We start from the raw sequence: 21,172 nt of genomic DNA, 5'->3' as shown, positions 1-21,172 counted from the left end.
CAACAGTCATTATGGTGTCTCCGTCGAATCACATTAGAGGCTGCATGTCACGTGTTATGTTGTGTAGATCAGCACATCCTTGAATATTCCATTGACCAAACTGCGGGTGTCAATAAGAATTCTCGTTACCAAACTTTCCCCAATTATCATTTCTACGACAAGTGGGTCGTTGTTTGGACTCGCGTTGCGCATGTCCTCTTCAGTAAACGTGATAGGATCAGAGGAGGTTTTGAACATGCTGCTATGGGAGGGCCAGCTTCGTTTTGCTTCTGATTCGCGGCAGTAAGCTTGGTTTGACCGAACGGAGTCGCGACATGTTGACAAGCCGCCCATGATCATGTTGATCCTTCGGCGAGGAGCTGGTGGTTCATCGTGTTTTTCCGCATCATGGTTTCACTTTGGGGGGGGGGGGGCGAGCGATTTCTCGTGCTCGGTCATTTTGTGCCCGTGTTTGGTCATTTTGTGCTGCAGCCTCCTTCTCACGCTGCCTTTCATGCTGTTGCTAGTTTGCTAAACAGTACGGGTTATCCTTATGCGTGTTAACCTTTCTCCGTTCTCGCTCTACATCGATGAAACCTCTTTTGTACTTGTGAAGAAGAATGTATTGAAGTGTTTTGCAATCCTCCGTGGAATGTCCGGCAAATTTATGGAATTCACAATAACCTCGCTTGCCTTTGAAGGTAGGACCATCAGTTTCGCGATCGTACTTGTTCCAGCGCTTGCCTTTCTGTTGCTCGTTTCCATTGATAGCAAACATCGTTGCCTTCCTTCCTTTCTCACCTTTGGCGTATTCTCTGCTGTAATGCTGGCGAGGCTCATAGTACTCTTGCACAGATTTGTTTTTCGAACTTGGTGTTTTTTCGGATGCTTTCTCTACAACATCAGTCTGATTGAGGTTCTCTTTCCCTTGTTCTTCCTCTACCTCGATGTATCGGTTTGCCCGCGCATGGACTTCGCCCAAGGACGTGATGGGTAAGATTGTTAGGTCTTCCTTGAACCTGGTTATGCGGGCAAGCGCGTTCTTTAGAGCTCCTATTGTGGTGTCGTTGCTGATGGCGAGCTGAGATACGACTCCTCTGAATCTGACCATGAAAGTTCGCAGCGACTCGTTGTGCTTCTGGTGCATTCTCCATAAGTCGGCATTCGACACAGGGACATGCATGAAGCATTGGTGACGCTGAAGGAAGACAATTGTGAGTGCCTCATAACCATCGATCGAATTGGCCTACAACCTTGCCAGTTCAACGCTTCACCGGTTAAGCTCTCGACGAACAGTTGACAACTTCCCGCGTCTTCCTCTTCTGGTGAAAAGTACGAACTACCAATATAGATGGACATCAACTTAAGGAAGACAGTGGGATCCCCCTTACCGTCGTATGGTATCGGGTTACTTTTGTTGGTATCGGGGTTGCGTCTTACTCTAACGTCTGCTAGCACACTCTCGAGCTCTGGTGCCGCGCTTGTTACGCAGTGCATCTGCGACGTAATTTTCTTCAGCTGAGCTTGCATCTGATGAAGTTCCTACTGCAGGGCGCGATTTTCAGCACTCTCGGGTTGATTCGGCCCAACACCTTGATCCGTGAGCATTTGGTCAGTTTGGAAATGCACTCTCGATTGCTCGCCATTGGGTCCAACGACGATCGATGAAAGTCGGGGCCTTCCGTTGGCGTGGTGCGCTCCTCGAGGAGTGTTGTGTTCAGCTCGCAGAGTGTTTTGTTCGACACACGGAGTATTGTGTTCAGCTCGCGGAGTGCATGGTGCCAGCGTGTCTTCGTCTCACACGTGTCGAGCTTCAGATTGTGGCCTATGGCGTCTTGAGTGATCGGTTCGTCCTGACTGATAGTAATGCCTCGACGCGCGTGTCCAATAGCGCCTGCGGCTGCGCTATCAGTTGGGGTGACGTCGTCAGTAGTACGATCAAGAGGGGTAGTGTCGTCGGTAACCCCATTTGTCCGAGTGACGCGCCTAGCGCCTACGGCTTTGCGGTCAGTTGGATTGTCGCCTATGGCTACACGTTCCGGAGGAATAGCGCCATTGGCTAAGCCATTGGTCGGAGCGACACGCGTAGCGCCAACGGCTTTGCGGTCAGTTGGATTGTTGCCTTGGAGCTGGTTCGTCCTCGAGCGGGTGCGGCCCCATATGGTTGGCCTAGGGGACATGATGCGAGATGCGGGAGAACGTGGTGCGGAAGAGTCGACGCCTTCGTTGCTAGAAAGATCGGTATGAGAAATGCTATTGGTTTTCCGAGAACGCCTTTGTCTTTAAACTCTATTCGTCAAATGAAAGGATTCCGTCTAGCCCCATGGTGGGCGCCAAATTGTTGATGTATGAAATCGACAATATAAATAGTATGGATCTTATTGTGGATAAATCGAAACTGGTCCTTTTATTAACGTAGAATTCAAGATGAGGGTTTACAGAAAATGACAATCAAAGAGCTAAGTGCAGTTAATACGAGAATAATTGTTCTTCCCTCTTTAATTGCCCAAAAGTGGATTTAGAGCTCTGACAATGACCTCTGGTATTTATAGTGGGCCATTGACCTAGGGTTCCCTCTTTCTCTTCTGTAAAATGACGATTTTGCCCCTGCGGTCAGATGGACCAGATCCAAGACTTCAGGCCCAAAACTCCCTACGATCTTCTGTTTGGACTTCTATAAATGTTGGGGGCAAACCCTATATCCAACAGTGATGTGCGGCTTTAAAAATCAACGACCTAAAGGTTTTGGGTTTAGCACATGTATAGATTCAATAGGCAAATGTGGAGAATGTGTTGTAGAGGACATTCCACAAGGTCAATAGAGATTACAGTGGTCATGCCTTAGTTTATTCTCCATATCCTTTTGGTTATTGAAAGTTTTGTTTCAGTTATCGCAAGTCCATTTACAAATTAGTCGCTATTTGGATTATTGATAGATTGTTTTTTCTTTGATCAGTTATTATAGGGGATAGTGTTTTGATATTGGGATAGGGGATGGGGTTACGATATGCAGATCTGAAGATGCAAGTGAGTCTTACAAATTTAGGTGAAAAGAGAAGAAATATCACTAAATTTATGATTTAGCTGATTTTGGGAGTTTGTTGAACTTTTTTAGGTTTAGGTTTGTTGGAAATCATATATGGTTCATTGGGTCCATCCAAATTTATATATAGATAGTCATTTCTATTTATGTGGGGGTTTGTTGGAATTTGTTATTAGTTTTTTTTGTAAAGGAAACCATTCCGCCTAAACATCTGACTTTTGTAATTCTTTTGGTTTTATTTACAAAAACTAATAACCATATGGATTGTCACCACCAGAAGAGTCGAGAGATACACTTGAACGGTGTAAAGTAGCATGCACCATGACTAATTGGAACCTTCATATTTGGTGTACGAACTTTGGAGGAAAAGAAATGCTAAGCTACATTCTTTTATAATCAAAACCTGCAAGTCATATATCATCAAAACTTGAAAATAGAAAAATATGTCATTTAATACTATATTAAAAAAATTCAATTAATACCAGAAAAGCAAAACGAATTGAGAAAACAAATTTTATATATTTATTATCGTTGTTGTAATCAAAATATATATACATATGTATAAATATATATACACTTTAATTGTATAATCTAAACCTAACCACTCTTTTATAAACTTAAACTAACATATAATTTTGTTCAGTTGTAAAATCTAAATCTGAATTCTCCTTTATAAACCCAAACCAACATATATATTCAGTCAATTGTAAAATGTAAAACCTAACTATTCTGTTATAAATCAAAAGCGACATATAAATACATTTAATTATAAAATATAAATACTGATCTTCCTTTATAAATCTAAACCAACGTATAATTTCATTAAATTGTAAAATCTAAACCTCAATTGTTCTTAATAAACCTAAACTGATATATAACCTCGTTTAGTTATTTGCAAACGAAATTCTTATTTGTAAACCTAAACAAATATTTAACCTCATTTAGTTAAAAGTAAACAAATTTGGTTTCCTTAATTTTTGTGGTTTTTTGGTTTCAAAAGAAAATTTACTATCACATTACATATTATTCTATTTTTATTGTCTAAAAATAATAGGAAGTTGAAATGGTTTTAGGGTTTTTAGCCATGATATAAGATATGTTTCTAGAGTATTTGGAAGTTTAGGTATCTTTTTGGACTTATTTGGAGATCTTGTAGCACTTTTGGATTATAAAGAGAAGTTACGCCGAAGAAACGAGTCCAGAGAGAGAAATTGGTGTAGTACTAGTAAAAACAACTTGTATGGTTACAAAATAATGTGTAGGTATAAAGAGGTATTCGTAGTGAAAAATAATTTGTTACTGGATTGAGACAAATTTGACTTGTAACTATTTGGTCGTTGCATAATTACGCATTGTAACAATCTGTAGCAAGTTATTACAAATTAGTTACAAACACATATATAGGTATTTGCTACTACTTGTTACAATTATCTACAACGTTTAGTTACAAACTGCGTCAACCTTATTAGTAGCGTTTATTTACAAAAAGCAACAAATTTTCTGTGAATAAAGAACTCTCAAAAAGCTACACGGTACTTGTCAATACTTTTTACCGATTGCTACCTTTTTGGTGTAGTAGAGTAGTGACTATTTGCTTCAGATATTCTGTAGGGATTAGATACGCGAAGTTGTAACAAATTAGCCATTATCTCACACAATTTGAGGTGTAATAAATTATCTACGAGTGGTAACAATGGATTTGTAACAAATTAGATACGAAGTTTTTGGTAGAAATAGTTTTATGTCGTGAGACCTGCACATTTTGACCTGTAAGTTTCTTACGATGTTTGTTGCCTTGTGATGCAAGGTTTTATATGTAGCGCCAAATTGGTAAAAAAAAAATTTGTTAAATAAAAGTACACAAAAGATAGATAGAGTTTTACAATCAGATAACAGACAAAAGCAGAGTTTTAAACAACAGAACAGAGCAGAGTTGTAACCAACAGAAAGAGCAGTGTTTGAGACCAAATGACTACAAAGTAGAGTTTTTGACGTAAGGCAAAAGGTTGTTAAGAAAGCTGAGAGAACTAGTTCATTAGTGGAGGGTACTACCTACAAGATCTTCATCTTCATCGTTTTCTTGCTCATGAGACTCATTAACCACATTAGTAGGATGAGTGTGATTGGTGTCAGAAGCAATTTGCGGAGGTCCAGTCATAGCTTCAGGATTGGCATATGAGTAATCCTTGTTGTTGGCTTGAGCTGGGTTGGTTACTGAAGCACCCGTAGCATTTGTTGGTTGAGCCGATGGGGATGAGTTTGAGGCACCTTGAGGCATATATTGCTTCATATGTTCCACAACAGTTGCCAGCTGCGCTTGAAGAGAAGTCAGTTGACTTTCAAGAGAGAGTCTTTCCAGTGCACCAGCTGAGCTTTCTCCACGCTCACGAATGTAGTTTTGGCCTCCAAGACCGAAGATCCTCCCATTCTGAGATGGTACCACCTATTGAAGGGATCATTGTTAATAACTGTTCTCATATGCATCAATATGTGGTGCTATAATACATTGTGTATGTAAATTAAGCAACCGAGTAAATTGTGTTGAGTAAATTAAAGATGAACAATAGATTAAATTGAGACCAAATTTAAAGTGATGAACCAAACTGATCCAAATAGATATCAATGAGAAAATGTTACCTTATAGAAAAGCTCATCCTCTTCATGCCGAGTCAAACCTGTGCAATCTTCATCTTCTTGTGAGGCGCCATCGGAGTTTTGAGAGATTGCATCAATCTGTCATTGAATCTCTTCTTCGATCGACCTCGCCTTATCATCCACATAAGTGCCATTAGCTTTGCGGTGAGTCTCTCTGAGGATGCGAAGCATGGAAGGCTCAATCCCTTCCTTTTGTCGCTATAAAACAGAGACAAATACAATCACATTACTATTGCTTTTATATATCATTAATCAAACATATAAAACTTAAGGTCAGAGAAGATGTGTTACTATTAACTCTCGTAGCTGGTCGTAGGATCGTGAACCATCGGTGTGAGCATGTGGACCAAAACCATCACGACAAGACATTCGATTATCTCTTGCTATCTTTCTGTTCTTCCTAGCTGCGTCGGTGCCCCAATACTCCTGCATTGTCTCCCAGATTTCCCCACTTATCCATTCTGGCTTAGTACCAGCATTTTTAGCCTTCGAGATCATGTCTCTAAGGCGTCCAGCAATAACATGATACCACAAATAATACACTTCTCCTCCAATTGCATCATCCCAATAAAAACTTTGCTACAAATGGAGAAAAATGTTTAGTTTACAAGTTGTGGTATCAATTATAATTGTAAGAAGATGTTTAAAAAATGCCCAGAACAACTGACTTACGATGAAATCACCCCACCATTGCATGAGGGCCTCATTGGGAATAGATGATATGTTATACCATGTTCCATCAAAGTGCCTACGGATGGAAGCAACGATGGCTCGCCGTGGAGGGTTATCAAAACCAAACCTGAAAGCAAAAAACATGAACGTTTAGTTACAGGTTATTGTTATACTACGATAGTGTGAAGTAAAGTGATTTGTGCCTGCATCATCGACTCTACCCAAATTTTAAGTAGAAGACAAGTACATAACATATAACGTGTTAAAGACAACATACCATATACATATAATGTGTGTAAGACAACACATTTAATTTTGACAAACTAAAAGATTTATGAAACTAGTCGTGCAATGCAACAATCAATCATTTTAAAGAAACATAACACATAGCTCAATTTTGTCTCTCCGGATGAAGAAGTGGCATCAATCTCTTGGTGTTGTTCTCTCGGATAAATACAATCTTTTTAATCTATCGGCTATTGGCAGATAGAACATCCTCTTGTATGGAATACATTTTGCAGTTGAGGGATCCTTTCTAAACCTCTTATGTGGTTTGTACCTTGGATGCTCACAAAATTTGCATATGAGTAAATTTTCATCAGCATCACCCCAATAAATCATGCAATTATTTTCACATACATCAATCCTATGGTAAGGCATACTCAATGTACGCATCAGCTTCTTTGTTTCATAATAGCTTTTGGAAGCAACATTACCTTCAGGTAATATCTTATGAATCAGTTGTGAAACATCATCAACACAAGTTTCAGCTAGATTGTGGTTCGGCTTAATGTGCATCACATCAGCAGCTAACGAGAATTTTGACAACCCTTCAACGCAATTATCATCAAGAGGTTCACTTGCCATGTTTAAACGGTCGAAAAAACTTGCTGCTTCCGAGTTAGGAACTTTCCAAGCATTATCATGTACAAAAGGTTCACCAGAGTGTTCACCACTCATCCCACTAAGACAAATAAAAATGTAAATTAAATTATAACCTCACGTTTAATATTTTATTTACATATTCTAAAGCTCAACATTAATTAAACTTTCAATATCTTTTAACTTATATAAACCAATGCACCATGGACGTAACTCATATTTGAACAATTTAAACTATATTATGTAGCTCAAATTCATAACGTTTAATATGTGTATCATCATTTTTTTAACATGTAACAAAATATTAAAATAACGCCTTCTAATAATTAATAGAACATTTCATTTTCAGTTTGTTAATTAACGTCTGCTTTTTTTTATTAACCATACTTGCATAAACATTATTTCAAAAAAAATCATTAAGTCATTCTAAACATAAGTTACCTTGTTTGTGGCATGAAGAATTCTCCTCTAGAATCAAATTCTCCCATGTATGCATTATAATCCCATTCTGTTTCGGCTGTTTGATTTATATTGTAATCATAATTTTCATTGCCGTCTTGATGTTGGTAAGCAGCAGGTTTTAGCGTCTCTCCATGACCTGTCCAAACATAGTAGTTGGGTTGAAATCCTCTATTATATAAATGTCCGTGCACAACGTTCGGAAAAAGAAGCTCCCCATTGTTACAAACAGAGCATGGACACCACATTCTACCATATTGAATTGCTCTAACCCAACTTCGTATTCTATGGATACTTTTGGCAGATATGGATCCATACGCTTATATATCCATCCTCGTTGAACTTCAATATTATTATGTGAGGAAGACATTAGAACAAGAACTATATAGTTTTTTATTGATACTTACAGAATAGTTTGAAGGAAAATATGTAAACGAAAGGTTATATAGCTCAAAGAAAAAAATGCAGAAGAAGATATAAGTGTTTGAGAATAAAGAAGAGAGCATTTGTGATTTTAGATAAGAAGAGAACACATGTATATATAGTGTGAGATATCGATCCATGTATTCAAATGAACAGTGAAAATTATAAACTAATGGTGATGGCTCTATATACAACTTGATTGATATGACAGCCCACTACAATTGCTTGATTCCCTACTCTATAATGCAAACACCCATATCTCTTCCCCACTGTTACTTACACTACATTGCGACACTATGTTCACTACAGTAAGCCACACTTGTCTGTCGCCATTTTGCTACAAGTGGCTTGTAGATATTTTGTTTCCATTTTGCTACAAGTGGGTTGTAGATAATAATTGCTACGACTATTTCGTCACACATCATAATTTTTGTTACAACTAAATTGTAGAAATATAATCTCAATTTTTTAATTCATGGCTACAAACTATGTTGTCCCTTCATTTGTAGTAAAATTGTTACAAAATAGGTTAGTAGTTTTTTGTAGAAAACTTGCTACGAAAATTTACTAATTTGCAACAAAATGATAACTAATATTTTGTCACAAATGCGTAGCTTTTTGTAGATATAATTTGTTATCACTAATTTCGTAGCAATACTTTGTAACAACATGGACGATTTCGTGCAGCTAGGTCTCCTGGTGTCGAGCGACGCCAATTGAACTATGCATCGTTATGAAGTTTTGAAGATTTGTATATTCTCCCCCGAAGTCTTCTTTATTTTCAATTAAGGCTCAAGTCGTGATTTACACTATTAATAAAAAATTTAGATAATTGTTTAGATCTATGTTTTATTTTCCCTGAGATATTATGAGAGAGCTTTTAGAGAGAAGAATCAAGACCTATTCAGAGAGATTCAGAACTCGTTTTCGTTTTATTTTTATTTCTTAATGCAATTTATTCATGAGATGTTTTGTGCTTTATGAATTATGTCTGAATAATTTGCTTGTTAAGTTTAGAATTTCTCTTTAGGGATTTCATGGACAGTTAGATTGATTAATTTGATTTGGATTCATCATCTCTTGTGTTCTTCACCTTAGGTTCTTCTGAATGCTAATCTAGATTGATCACTTGCCATTTAGATATTAGGATTATCAATTTATATGAGTGTGATTGATTTTCTAATAAAACCTTTGGTGAGGAAAAAACTTACTATTTGCAAAGAGATTTAATTAATTTTTTTTTTGAACAGAAGAAACTTGATTTCATTGCATGTTTAATTCTTAGAATTTACAAAGAGATTTAGATTTATGGTTTTAAACTTAGATAATTTTCTCAGCGAGAGTAGTTTTATTTTACAATCGTGTTTAATGTTGAAGAACTGTGCTTAATTGCTGAATTCTGCTTAATTGATTTATCTGATTTCCTGAGAATTATCCTAGGCCTAGCATGCATTCCTTCTAGACTTACAACACTTTTACTTTAATTGCACTGCTATTTTAATTTATTTGTTTTTCTGTTTAGCTTATTCAAAAACTTAAATAATCAATTGTGTAATTTTGAGGTTTGTGGATTCGACCCCCACATAATAAAACTGCAAAGTTTTGTGTACCTCTATAGTATTACAATTTGAGTTTATCCGAGGTGAATAAGGAGGTTCACCTGTAGGAGTGAATTCGAGTTTTTTTCTTAACATTATTAGAATTTTTTAAGGATCGAAAACTTATGGTTAAGTATCTAATTTTGATTAATAAAATTTACAGATGTGTCTCTCCTTTCTAAGTTTTCTTCCTTGATCTTTGAAATAATTTACAAATTAACGATATGAAAATGCAAGAAAACATAAGCATAAGTGAATAGGATTCCAAAATCACATTCACTTCAAAACTAAATTAGCAATTTCACAACATAGAGTTGCATAGTGTAATTGAAAATCGCTCCACTAACACAGCGGTTTTGATGCTTATTATTGGGAGATGGAAAACCAGAGATCGATCAAGATCGACAAATCCGAAAATGAAAATCATCAAAATATTTCTAGAAGCATCTAAAAGATATTAGATAAATGTTAATATTGGTTTAGGAAATTTAGCATTATCTCTAATATATAAATATATATATAGTTTATATGTATAATATTAATTGGGGAGTACAAAAGCCAAAAAAAAAAAAACTAGACAAAAATTCCATATCCTGCCCCTACGAAATAAACTAAAGAAGAACAAGGAAAAAAATAAAAAAGGCAAATGAGTAATCTAAATTCTAAAAAGGACGCGGACCCTCTTTGTTTGCTTATTACTCTATTCGGATCTTAGTTATGTTAGTTGTGTATCCAAACAGTCACTTGCTGTCAAACCTGAAAATGCAATAGAATTCAAACAACATCATAAACGAATCATCTATACCATAGAAAGGGAAACTACTTTAATGCAATCCCTATTATCTTCTTCCGTATCATATCAACCAGGAAAATGAAATAAAAAAAATAACTGAAAATATTTTCAGTTAATGTCAAATATTCTCATTTCAATCAATGGCAACAACCCATACTCAATAGTTACCATCTTTTTCGTAATCAAATAGGTAAGATTGCAACAACTTTAATGCAATCCTTAATCATCTGCTTCGTATCATATCAATGAGCAAAATGGAATCAAAAACTTAACTGAATATATTTTCAGTTAATGTCAAATATTATCATTTCTATCAATCACAACAATCTAAACCACACAATACTCCATTTTACATCTAACCATTAATAATTTCAATCATCTCAAACGGAAAACAAAAACAGTTTGGATCCAATCCCTAATATTACTATGATATATCATATCAAACCGAAAATCAAATCAAAAACAGAAAATCTTATATTGATTGCATCGAATATTCTTCATTTCACACAATAACCGAGAACTGATATCTTCGACTACTATAAAAACCATCGAATATTCTATATTAAGTGAATTCTGTTTTTATTTATTTTACATTCAAATTACTAATGGAGATGATTGTTTTGAACTTATCTTTCATCTAGAAATTCCAGAGTTTACAAGATTTGACTAATATAAGTTTATCCTAACCTGCCTTATGATTATTTTAATGGAGTTCAAATTAATATGTCAAGTTATATTACGTCAATGTTTTGCTTTGCCAGGCACTCACAGATGAAGATACTATCGAGATCATCAAAAATTCTTACTCTTAAAGGTCATTCAGAAATATATAGATCTATTAATTCAACTTATCATGTTTGCATAATGAAACAATTCTCTTATAAATTAAACTTAGCTTTTTAAAAAAATTTCATTACTACTCATTTATACGATTTAATTTATTAACTAAATTCAAACTACTCATATGCTTTTCAATTTTTCTGAAAATTCTTAAAACTAATAAATTATTTCAATAGGAAACATATACTTTTGGTACCTTTTGACCTTGGTAATTTTAGGATCATATGGAGATCTTGCCATATCCTTCTTTAAGATGTTTCCAAAAATATTATCCTGCAGTTCCTGAGATACTTTATAAATACAAAGTTACGATTAAGACATAAGATTTTCATAGGCCGTTAAATTGAATGATAGAAATTTTTTTCTTTGATTTTACATTAAGCAAATGTAAAAGGCAGTCCAAAATTATTTTATATGTCCCTGGATTCAACATGATGACCATTATTATTCCAATAATAGGTACGTAATGTTGTACAATTGAAGAAAACGGTCACCTGATGTTTTTTTTTGTAGGGATGACGACTTCGAAGACATTGAAGATGATTAGCTCTTAGTACCCAGAGAGTGAGGCCTCATATCATTTTCTGTATTACTGAGAGCTCAACAGCTCCAACAAAATGGAATAATAAATTAGTAATTGTTGATCTCTGTATTAAACTTGATGGAAGAAGTAACAAAGGAGTAGAATGATATCAAGGCTCCATCTAGGCTTCAAATATCATAAAGGGCCGAGTTGATGTCCAATAAAGATCCAAGATGATTCTACACTTAGTAAAGCTAAGGGAGAAGAAGATAGAAGAATCTAGAAAGCCCATCAAAGCCCATGAAAGAATGAGAGGGAAAATGTTGAATAAATCAAAGGAAAACAAGTGGGAGCAAAGAGACATTGGGAGTGTTCACATGTGAACATAAGAGAACACAAGTGGGCAAAAGAGACGTTGGCAATGGTCCCCTCTCTCCTTGGGCACTCATGAAGACGTTGGGAGTTGTCCCCTACACTCCTTGGGCGCTCATGAAGCTCCTTCTCTTTCCTCATGTCACTTTCAGTCTTTGTCTTATGTTTACAATTCAAATCTCTTTCCTTGCCTATATATAAAGGCTTTATAAATACTTTGTAATAACACACATATGTTGAATACAAGTATTTTCTCTATCTAGTTTGTTACTCTCTTCTCACTACATATGCTTAACTAATAATCATAATGTAGATTAGTAAAGAGTAATGTATTAGAGGCTGCCCTTAAGGACAACCTAATACTTATTAAATACACTCTAAACTCTTCTTTATTTAGTAGTTAATCTCTAGTTTATCTAGTGGATTCCATCACAAGTTGATGGCTTGTTCACCTTAGAAATGAGTTCTCTTTTGTGTGGGTAAAGGGGGATTCAATCGCCAAGTGATTGTTTGCTCTCTCTTGTGAGCTTTGTCTCATAAAATCCAACATGGTTCAGAGCCTAGTTGCTCTCTTGGTTCCTTAAGAACTCATTTCTAATGTTTGCTTTTTTTTTCTTTATTGTCTCAAAAATCTTCTCTTTCACATCTTTTTGTTGCAAGCTTGTTCTTGGTTTTGTTGGTATGCCCAAATCCAAGCTTGAGGAGGGAAAAGATCTAGTTTTTGCATTGACATTTAGCTTAGTCAAATAGATTAAAGCTTGTTCTAAAGATGCTTCTTTGTAACCAATGGACAAATGGTTGTTCCATAGGTTCATTTTTTTGAAATTTGCAGTTGACCACGAAAATCATCTTCAATATGATATTTTGTGGGTCTTGTTCAGTTAAAACCATCGAAAAATCACTTGTTCATGTGTTATTTCGTGGGTTAAGTTGTTCAAGACATATGTCTTCTGTCTTTACCGTTGGATAAACTAATTGTCCAAATGGTCCATAAGTTTCAGCCATTAAAGCACCAAATTCTCAATGACTATTGGATGCCTTTGGTTGTTAAAGCTTCCGCAAAACTCAAGAAAACAGAGCAGAACTCTGTCCATTTGAACTCTTGAGCAAACTCTCTATCCTCTAGTCTCTATTCTCCTTAAACTATTGCTTATACTCTTTAATACTCTATATTCTCTGGTTACTTATTCTTGGTTACTTATTCTCCAAAATTCTCTTTTTATTTTCAGTAATAGACTCTATTCTCTAATCTCTCACCATCTCTTGTTTAGAATCTGTCTTATTCAGGTTCATTCTTTAAAGATGGTGAGGTTGTTGGCACATCACAATGCTTGGAAGTTAGAACCAATGGCCATCAAGCTGGTGGAAGGTGATGAATCAGGTCCAAAACATGTGTGGTAGTGTAAAAGTTGTTAAGAGCTGATTGAATGTGCACTAGTTAAGATTCTCTAGGCACAAGGTTTCAAGACTGAAAGACATGGCCCAAGCCATGACCAAGTCAAGAGAGTGGTCCCAAAGATGATTCAAAGCATATCTCTAATTTAAAAAGGCTACCTTCTAAACTCTACCTTTTAAATTATTTAAATTCATCTTATTTCAAGTTTGTTCAATTTGAATTTCAAGTTTGAATTTATTTAATTTTATATTTTATTTCGTTTTTAAAATAATTTTAAATTCGTTTTAAATATTTTCTTAACATAAATATAGTATTTAAAGAGAAATAAAAAAATTACCTTATTTATCTTAATTCTCTCAATTGGTTTCTCAAGTTTTATTTAGTGTTTTCTTAAACCCCACTACATATACTTTAAAAATTTTCTTTAAATCTCATGATGAAGGTTTAAAGGAGAGGAGGCATGTGTGGACATTCTCATGAGAAACACAAGATAAAGCAAAGAGATTCATAAAGAGGAGAAATCAAGTCATGAAGGACTAAAAAGGGAATGGAAACACTTAGAGGAAGGAGCCAACTCTCATTCTAGTTACTCTATTCTCGGCAACAAGAAAATCTCTGCCGAAGCGTCTCAAAGATCGACACATACGGAGGTCTTACACTGTTATTCAGCTTCCGCGTTCTTCACAAAACCTGTAGAAATTTGAGTTATCGGGCCAGTGTAGGTGAGATCATGCCAATCGGAGCAACCGTTCACGAGTTATGCTCGATTAACTGGAGATATATCAGTCTAGCGCGACTGAGAAGAAGCACTCGACCATTGCGATAAGTTGAGGGTCGACTGGCCATTGAATGGACACGAACAAAGCTGCAAAAGAAGCTACATTGAAGTGCTTACTGGAATTATCGATCCATTGTTTGAGCTAAAGTAGGGTTTACACAAACCTACAAGATTGGTTCTCATTAACCATTCAAGCCAATCTTGAGGGGGAGAAAGGTGTTAAGAAAAGAAGGCCACTTAGAAGGTAGATGACAAGTAAAGAAGCAATGGGAAGAATTCCAAGCAAGAAGCCAAAGCTATCCCATATTCAAACCATGGCCATAGCTACATCATTCAACCATGAAGGTTATACTCTTTTTCCCTTGGCAAAGTTTTATCCCAAGTGGTTTTCTTTGCTAAGGTTTTTAATGAGGTAGTTCGTTGTGTGTTGCAAGCTTGGTCTTTGGTTCCCACCGCCCAAGCTTGAGGGGGAGTATTAGAGAGGAAGAAGAGAACAAGAACCTAAGGCGGATGTCAAGAAGACAAGGCTGAGCTTTTATCTACTTAAAGGAGAACCTAAGGAGAAAGTTTAAGAAAGTATAACACTCAACTAGGCTCGTGATTCTCCAAGCTTAACCTCCAATATCTCTACACTTAAGCTTGAGGGGGAGTATTAGACTTGATGGAAGAAGTAACAAAGGAGTAGAATGATATCAAGGCTCCATCTAGGCTTCAAGTATCATAAAAGGCCGAGTTTGTGTCCAATGAAGGCCAAGATGATTCTACACTTAGTAAAGCTAAGGGAGAAGAAGATAGAAGAATCTAGAAAGCCCATCAAAGCCCATGAAAGAATGAGAGGGAAAATGTTGAATAAATCAAAGGAAGGCAAATGGGAGCAAAAGAGACATTGGGAGTGTTCACATGTGAGCATAAGAGAACACAAGTGGGTAAAAGAGACGTTGGCAATGGTCCCCTCTCTCCTTGGGCACTAATGAAGACGTTGGGAGTGGTTCCCTACACTCCTTGGGCGCTCATGAAGCTCCTTCTCTTTCCTCATGTCACTTTCATTCTTTGTCTTATGTTTACAATTCAAATCTCCTTCCTTGCCTATATATAAAGGCTTTATAACTACTTTGTAATAACACACATATATTGAATACAAGTATTTTCTCTATCTAGTTTGTTACTCTCTTCTCACTACATATGTTTAACTAATAATCATAATGTAGATTAGTAAAGAGTAATGTATTAGAGGCTGCTCTTAAGGACAGCCTAATACTTGTTAAATACACTCTAAACTCTTCTTTATTTAGTAGTTAATCTCTAGTTTATCTAGTGGATTCCATCACAAGTTGATGGCTTGTTCACCTTATAAATGAGTTCTCTTTTATGTGGGTAAACCGGTAAAAGGGGATTCAATCGCCAAGTGATTGTTTGCTCTCTCTTTGTGAGCTTTGTCTCACAAATTTCAGTTTTGCATGAACTTCAGAATCGTCAAAAAGAAGGACCAGACTCGCCAAAAACCAAAGCACATCTTCTAAGGAAAATTCATGTTACAATTTAAATTACTTGAATGATCTATACTTGCTGATGAAAAAGAAGGCGAAAATGAGATCTCTTACCCATGAAATAATCGGAGATGAAATGGGTAAATAGGATTCAACAAGATGAGATCTCTACTTCACTAATTGCTCGATTATATATATAATCACATCGACACAATGAATCTGAAGAGACTCTTGATTAGGGACTTGATAGGTAGACGACAATGTAACCTTTTAACACCTTTGTGTTCTTTTTGTGTTCTTTAACTCTTATCAATTTATCACTAATGAGTATTGTGACAATCCCCTTCACAAAGAGAACATATAGATTGGATTTTCGATATAAAAGCAGGTTACAAATTGGAAGAGGAAAAAATAAACGGATGGCGATACTAGTACTTGCATGATCTGTATTTAGGTGTGTCAACATAGTGAAAAGGTGGTGGGCTAGTAGTTCAAGTAGGGTGAAAAAATGTCTTGTTTGTAACAGTATTGGTGTATGGGTCGACAGTCCAAGTTGGGCTTTGTTTACGTCGGTTATTATATATGTAAATCCTAAGAATTTGTGTTATATAAACCCTTGTATCATTAACTAAGAAAGACAACACAAAAATAAAGAACTTTTCCCAAAACCAGTCTTTAGTTTTTACATGGTATCAGAGCAAGTGATCCTCGTGTATCTAAATTAGATCTTAATGCTTCCGCATTAAAGTCTTTGTGAACAAGAAAAAAAAATCATGGAAACTTTTGGTGGAGAAGACGTGGGAGACGGTGAAGACGGTGATGAAGAAGATGATGTGATGTGTGGATTTGTATCCACATTTGATTTTTAGTGAAAGAGCTAATGGATTTTGGATTTGATTAGTATTAATAGTTTATTTATTTTCTTATAATTTAATTAATGGGATTTTTTAATAATTTTCTAACAGTTTACATGATTAAATTTAGTTTAAAGTTATTATTTAAATGCACTATTACATGAAAAATTCTTATTAGATAAATTTAGGGGAGGTGAACACCGAACCCAACTATTATTCCCCTTAAAAACACACTCAATGAAAATGCTCTTGCACATTTGACAAAAAAAAAAAAAAAGAAAAAAAAAAATGCTCTTGCACATCAGCACATGTAACACTTAAGACATGATATGAAATATATAAATGTTGATTTATAATATGGACTTAGCATTATTTCAGTTTCCTATTATCAGTATGCACAAAAGAAAAAAAAAAAGAAACTGAAAAAAGTTTGTAAAATGATCTAGATCAGTCACAGCTTAAGGTGTTCGGAAATGATTCATACGTAAGTCGCAAAGTAGAAGCTATTTGACAAAGATGAGTTCAGCAATAATATCTTATGAAAACATTAACAACATAGAAGTTTGAGAACGAAATGAAGGGCATAATTTACTTGGACAATTTTAAATATACTAGTCGAGAACGAAAATACGCAAAGCCACAAAAATGTATATATATATTTTTATTGTTTTAGTTGGGGGGAGGGGGGATGTTAAAATGTCCGAATTGACAATGAAATTAATTCGTACATATTATTATTAACTATGATTTAGGGTAGGTACAACAACTGACCACGTGACTGTTTGATCTATAAGTTGATATCTTATAAAGAATGAGCCCATGAATAATATATTACCAGTTAATTCATATTTGAATAAAAATATAAGACAGAAAAAACGACAATGGACATTTAAAGATTGTTGCATATTACTTCTTAGCTCACAATTGGTGATTAAATTATTGACGAACACAAAACTCATAACATAACTCAAGGAAACTAATAAAACCACCAATGTAAAAATACATAAAGAGAAAAGTAAACTCAAAACAAAGCATAGAGTGGATTTGGGATATATCAGAAGTAGCAGATCAGGTCATGAGATCAACGGTGAGGACGGTGCTAAGATTCATGGGATGCATATATTCTGGAGAGCCATTGAGGATTTGTTGAGCAATGATTCTACTTGCTTTTTCTGATGGGTGAAAAGGATCCCAAAAGGCAAAGAGATCTCTGTTTGGGCAAAGATTTGATAATGGTGTGCATAGCCCTATCCCATTGTACGGCCCTTGTCCACAACAAGCCACCTTCGACGTGACGAAACCTGCCAATCACAATTTGGTCGTAAACAAATAAGTCAATTCTAGGAGCAGCCTTAAACTTCATGAACCAAAACGATATTAATTACAATATTAATTAACATTTTTTTTGTTAGTTGTTTTTATTCAAAACATAATTGAAACCAAAGTCAAAATGAAATCCTTACAATAAATTTTTATGTACATTGAGGCTAATTTTTTATGCCCAAATATTAACCCTGTCTTGGAATAATTTTGCCAATAAATAAGTCTTTCTTCTCTTTTATGAAAAAGAAAATCTATAAAATTAATTAAGAGGGACAAAATGATAAGAGCATGTACCGTATGCTTGTGGGTCGCTGATAAAGTCCATGTGCATTTGTTGAGTATTAGCGGCAATGAAGGCCGAAGATCCAACTTCGTTGTTGAGTTCAGTTATCATTTGAACGAGTTGTGGGTTGAATAGTGAGGCGGCTCGTTGTAGTTCTGTAGCACACTCGCCGTTGCGGCTACGTTGAGCCAGCTCGGCCGGGACGCAACCCATCGGCCCTGTTCCAGTCACCAAGACACGTCGAGCACCCAAATCGTACATTTTCTACAAACAATTTGAATTTTTACATAGGCGAAAGAAATTGCCAAAATGTAGGTTTCAACATATTTACTACTATTAATTCAAATTTATATAAACTAATTGTTTCCTGTTTTTTTTGGTTGAGATGAACTGTCTAGTGTTTCCTAGAGTAGATTGAAATAAATTTCTACCAAATTTTCTGTTTTCCAACTAAAAAAATAAATAAATCTGTTTAACTAGTATAGTAGGTTATTAAGCCAATAGCAGTTGAGTTGTAATCATAAACTTACCCGTAGGACTTTGCGGTATTCAGAAATGATAAAGACAACGTAGTCAGGAAGAGAGAATTGACGAGATCTTGCAGAGAAAGGGACCAAGTAATAGTTATTGACGAAATCGTTGCCTCCGAGTGTAATTAGGACAAGAGCTCCATTCACGAGCCGATTCATCTCTTCTTCTCCAACCAACCCACTCACTCGGAGCTTGTACTGCTCGAAGTACTCAAGCTGCTTCGTGATCCTAATTATGTTCAGCTGCATTGGATTTGGCAAAACATCCCTCACCATCAAGATCTCAAAAATTCCCTTAACCGATGATAATAGTAATGCCGGTGAAACTTACAAACTGGATTCCCGTGTCGTTAAGGATTCCAATACCGGCGGAGGCGAAGTTAGCACCGACTAATAGTTTTTCCTTCTTCAGCATAGGACTGAGGTACGGCATTGGAGACTCTTGACCCAAATGCTCACCTACAAACAGATAATCATTATTCATATTGTTTTTTTTTGGTAACGTTGAGAGTGTTAATGTTCTTGGAGAATAAGAAAAGAGAGCTTACTGATGAGATCTGGAATGTTAAGACCATTGGAGAAACGGCCGGTAGGACGGTGAGTTGGGAAATCGATACCATAAGGGTAGTTATCGGCACGAGCAGTGGTAGCTAGGAAGTCATTGTTACCATTGTCCACGAGGGAATCTCCGAACACTAGGAAAGCCCTAGCGTTGGCTTGCGGCAGAAGTAAGCTCATTACTTGCAGTATGCAGAACCCTACTAGAGCCAAATTAGCCACCGACTTCGTCATTTATATATACGAAAAATGCTATTAGCTAGCTAGTTTGAAAAATTGATGTATATGTTAATGTGAACTCTGTTTAGGTTTTTGCTACGAGCTGAAGATGTTGAAGGGAACATGATTGTCTGTGTATATATAGGTGTAAATGTAAAAAGTAATAGAGAGGAAAAGGGGGGCATTAATGGAGGTCTTCACCAGCTTTTTTACATATTGGTGTTAGAATTGATTTTAAAGGGAGACAACGTGTACTAGAGTTGTGATTTTGGTTGAGAATGAATAAGTGATGGTAAGTCGATAAAAGCATAAAATCAATAAGTGATGATGGTAAAGGTTTATTTTTATAGATAATGTCTTATTTTTCATCCATATTACTACAGTGTTGTTTTGCTATATCTAGTAACAACCAGACAAATTTCCACCTATATAATTTTTATTTGTTTACTCAATTTTTATTTCTTTTATCAATGTTTACCTAATTCCAGTCTCGAATTTGTTTAAGCAAAATTTTGTTGAAAAGTTTAGTTTCAAATTTTCATATATACATAATATATTCATCAAATCCAAATGGGAGACTAACAAACCAAAAGAAGCTACGTAACAATTACAACTATGTTATTTGAAAACATTAAAACTGGAATCTGGAATTTTCTGTCAACATCACATATATTGCATATGAATAAATATATATATATATACATACATATATATATATATATATATCAGGGAATCTATTAAATACATGAACAATTTTTTTTAACTTATGATTAGTACGTTAAATATTGTACTAATTTCAACTAAGGGCATGGACTATGCCGCATAGTACAGTAGTAATTAATCAATTTATCAAAATTATCGGAGTAGGCCAATAAAAATTCAGTAAATATCATAGCGTTGTACTCTTAGAGAGTTAGAGTAGTTAAGGAAAAAGTTAAAACCAGTTTTGGGGGCGAGATGAAAAGACTTGATGCGGTAGAGTGTAGACCAAGAGAAGCGGAGAAGTTTAATTTCATGCCAATATTTTCATGCTCTTCAATTTTGGGTTTTAATTGGATGAAAAAAATTGGTTGAAAAAGTGAAATGCAGGTCCCTTTGGGAATAGGATAGAATTATTTGAAGTACTTTGTCCAGATTTACTCACAGAGCCGCAGAGTTAGATTCTGGCAATGACGACAATAATGTTCAGGTTTTATTTCTTCTAATATTTTAACTTATTTCCTATTTTATAAATAGCTGCTTTGAAGCCAGTGCCGTAATTTGCTTGTATATGTATTATATTTTTCTAGAAAATATATAAAAGGAAATGTTACGTTTTTCAAATAATTTCATTAAAAATGAGATTTAGTGAGTTAATGTCGTAAGAAATAACAAAACAAACATTTCATAAAGTTCATTTTATGTTTTTTTTTTTGTTTTAAAGAAAAATCCCTACAACACTATTTAAAAGTAAATACTAAGCCTAATTTTTGAAAAAATGTGGCTTTTTAAATTTCTCTATCTTT

General features: G+C 35.3%; 3 protein-coding genes and 1 long non-coding RNA gene across 11 annotated transcripts; 1 reads left to right on the top strand and 3 right to left on the bottom strand.

Moving 5' to 3' along the window:
* Nucleotides 1–502: 502 nt before the first annotated feature.
* On the bottom strand, nucleotides 503–1,476 carry LOC147936268 (uncharacterized). Its single transcript, XM_087468658.1, has 2 exons — nucleotides 1,210–1,476; nucleotides 503–1,117 (listed from the first exon to the last, which is right to left on the bottom strand). Exons 1-2 carry the CDS (start codon nucleotides 1,474–1,476, stop codon nucleotides 503–505), a joined length of 882 nt encoding a protein of 293 aa, XP_087324784.1.
* A 3,373-nt stretch (nucleotides 1,477–4,849) lies between these two features.
* On the bottom strand, nucleotides 4,850–12,038 carry LOC104719217 (uncharacterized). 7 transcript variants are annotated; one of them, XM_087469118.1, is made up of 8 exons: nucleotides 11,839–12,038; nucleotides 11,541–11,626; nucleotides 7,673–7,829; nucleotides 7,066–7,313; nucleotides 6,350–6,476; nucleotides 5,969–6,256; nucleotides 5,660–5,875; nucleotides 4,850–5,465 (listed from the first exon to the last, which is right to left on the bottom strand). In XM_087469118.1, exons 2-6 carry the CDS (start codon nucleotides 11,566–11,568, stop codon nucleotides 6,172–6,174), a joined length of 645 nt encoding a protein of 214 aa, XP_087325244.1. In that variant the 5' UTR covers nucleotides 11,569–11,626; nucleotides 11,839–12,038; the 3' UTR covers nucleotides 4,850–5,465; nucleotides 5,660–5,875; nucleotides 5,969–6,171. The 7 variants fall into 7 exon arrangements, with proteins under 7 accessions (XP_087325244.1, XP_087325242.1, XP_087325246.1 ...); XM_087469116.1 differs by lacking the exon at nucleotides 11,839–12,038 and having other exon boundaries at nucleotides 5,969–6,251; nucleotides 11,541–11,634; XM_087469120.1 differs by lacking the exons at nucleotides 11,541–11,626; nucleotides 11,839–12,038 and adding an exon at nucleotides 8,098–8,204.
* A 425-nt stretch (nucleotides 12,039–12,463) lies between these two features.
* On the top strand, nucleotides 12,464–15,566 carry LOC147936267 (uncharacterized). The gene is made up of 2 exons (XR_015567997.1): nucleotides 12,464–14,758; nucleotides 14,848–15,566. It is a non-coding gene; the product is annotated as an uncharacterized LOC147936267 (long non-coding RNA).
* Nucleotides 15,567–17,636: 2,070 nt separating this feature from the next.
* Nucleotides 17,637–19,983, bottom strand: LOC104719216 (GDSL esterase/lipase At5g33370). Of its 2 annotated transcripts, none has more exons than XM_010437078.3 (5): nucleotides 19,439–19,983; nucleotides 19,222–19,349; nucleotides 18,891–19,133; nucleotides 18,372–18,624; nucleotides 17,637–18,055 (listed from the first exon to the last, which is right to left on the bottom strand). In XM_010437078.3, the coding sequence occupies exons 1-5, from the start codon at nucleotides 19,680–19,682 to the stop codon at nucleotides 17,823–17,825; spliced, it is 1,101 nt and encodes a 366-aa protein (XP_010435380.1). In that variant the 5' UTR covers nucleotides 19,683–19,983; the 3' UTR covers nucleotides 17,637–17,822. The 2 variants fall into 2 exon arrangements, with proteins under 2 accessions (XP_010435380.1, XP_019086578.1); XM_019231033.2 differs by having other exon boundaries at nucleotides 17,637–18,038; nucleotides 19,439–19,863.
* Nucleotides 19,984–21,172: the final 1,189 nt, after the last annotated feature.

The sequence above is a fragment of the Camelina sativa genome, chromosome 10, assembly GCF_030686135.1.
Source record: "Camelina sativa cultivar CO46 ecotype springtype chromosome 10, ASM3068613v1".
NCBI classification, from domain to species: Eukaryota; Viridiplantae; Streptophyta; class Magnoliopsida; order Brassicales; family Brassicaceae; genus Camelina; species Camelina sativa.
The sequence above is the reverse complement of the archived record's forward strand: the minus strand, read 5'-3'. Positions and strand labels throughout refer to the sequence as shown.

Excerpts from the sequence above, each read along its gene's own strand:
- LOC147936268 (XM_087468658.1), bottom strand. The coding sequence starts at position 1,476 with ATGCACTGCGTAACAAGCGCGGCACCAGAGCTCGAGAGTGTGCTAGCA. Across the intron at positions 1,118-1,209 it reads GTAGGCCAATTCGATCGATG|AAGCACAACGAGTCGCTGCG; the intron begins GTTATGAGGCAC and ends AGAATGCACCAG.
- LOC104719217 (XM_087469115.1), bottom strand. The coding sequence starts at position 7,938 with ATGTGGTGTCCATGCTCTGTTTGTAACAATGGGGAGCTTCTTTTTCCG. Across the intron at positions 6,477-7,065 it reads TCATAAGATATTACCTGAAG|GTTTGGTTTTGATAACCCTC; the intron begins GTAATGTTGCTT and ends TTTTGCTTTCAG. Across the intron at positions 5,876-5,968 it reads ACCAGCTACGAGAGTTAATA|CGACAAAAGGAAGGGATTGA; the intron begins GTAACACATCTT and ends TCTGTTTTATAG.
- LOC104719216 (XM_010437078.3), bottom strand. The coding sequence starts at position 19,682 with ATGACGAAGTCGGTGGCTAATTTGGCTCTAGTAGGGTTCTGCATACTG. Across the intron at positions 19,350-19,438 it reads TAACATTCCAGATCTCATCA|GTGAGCATTTGGGTCAAGAG; the intron begins GTAAGCTCTCTT and ends ATCTGTTTGTAG. Across the intron at positions 18,625-18,890 it reads AATACCGCAAAGTCCTACGG|AAAATGTACGATTTGGGTGC; the intron begins GTAAGTTTATGA and ends AATTGTTTGTAG.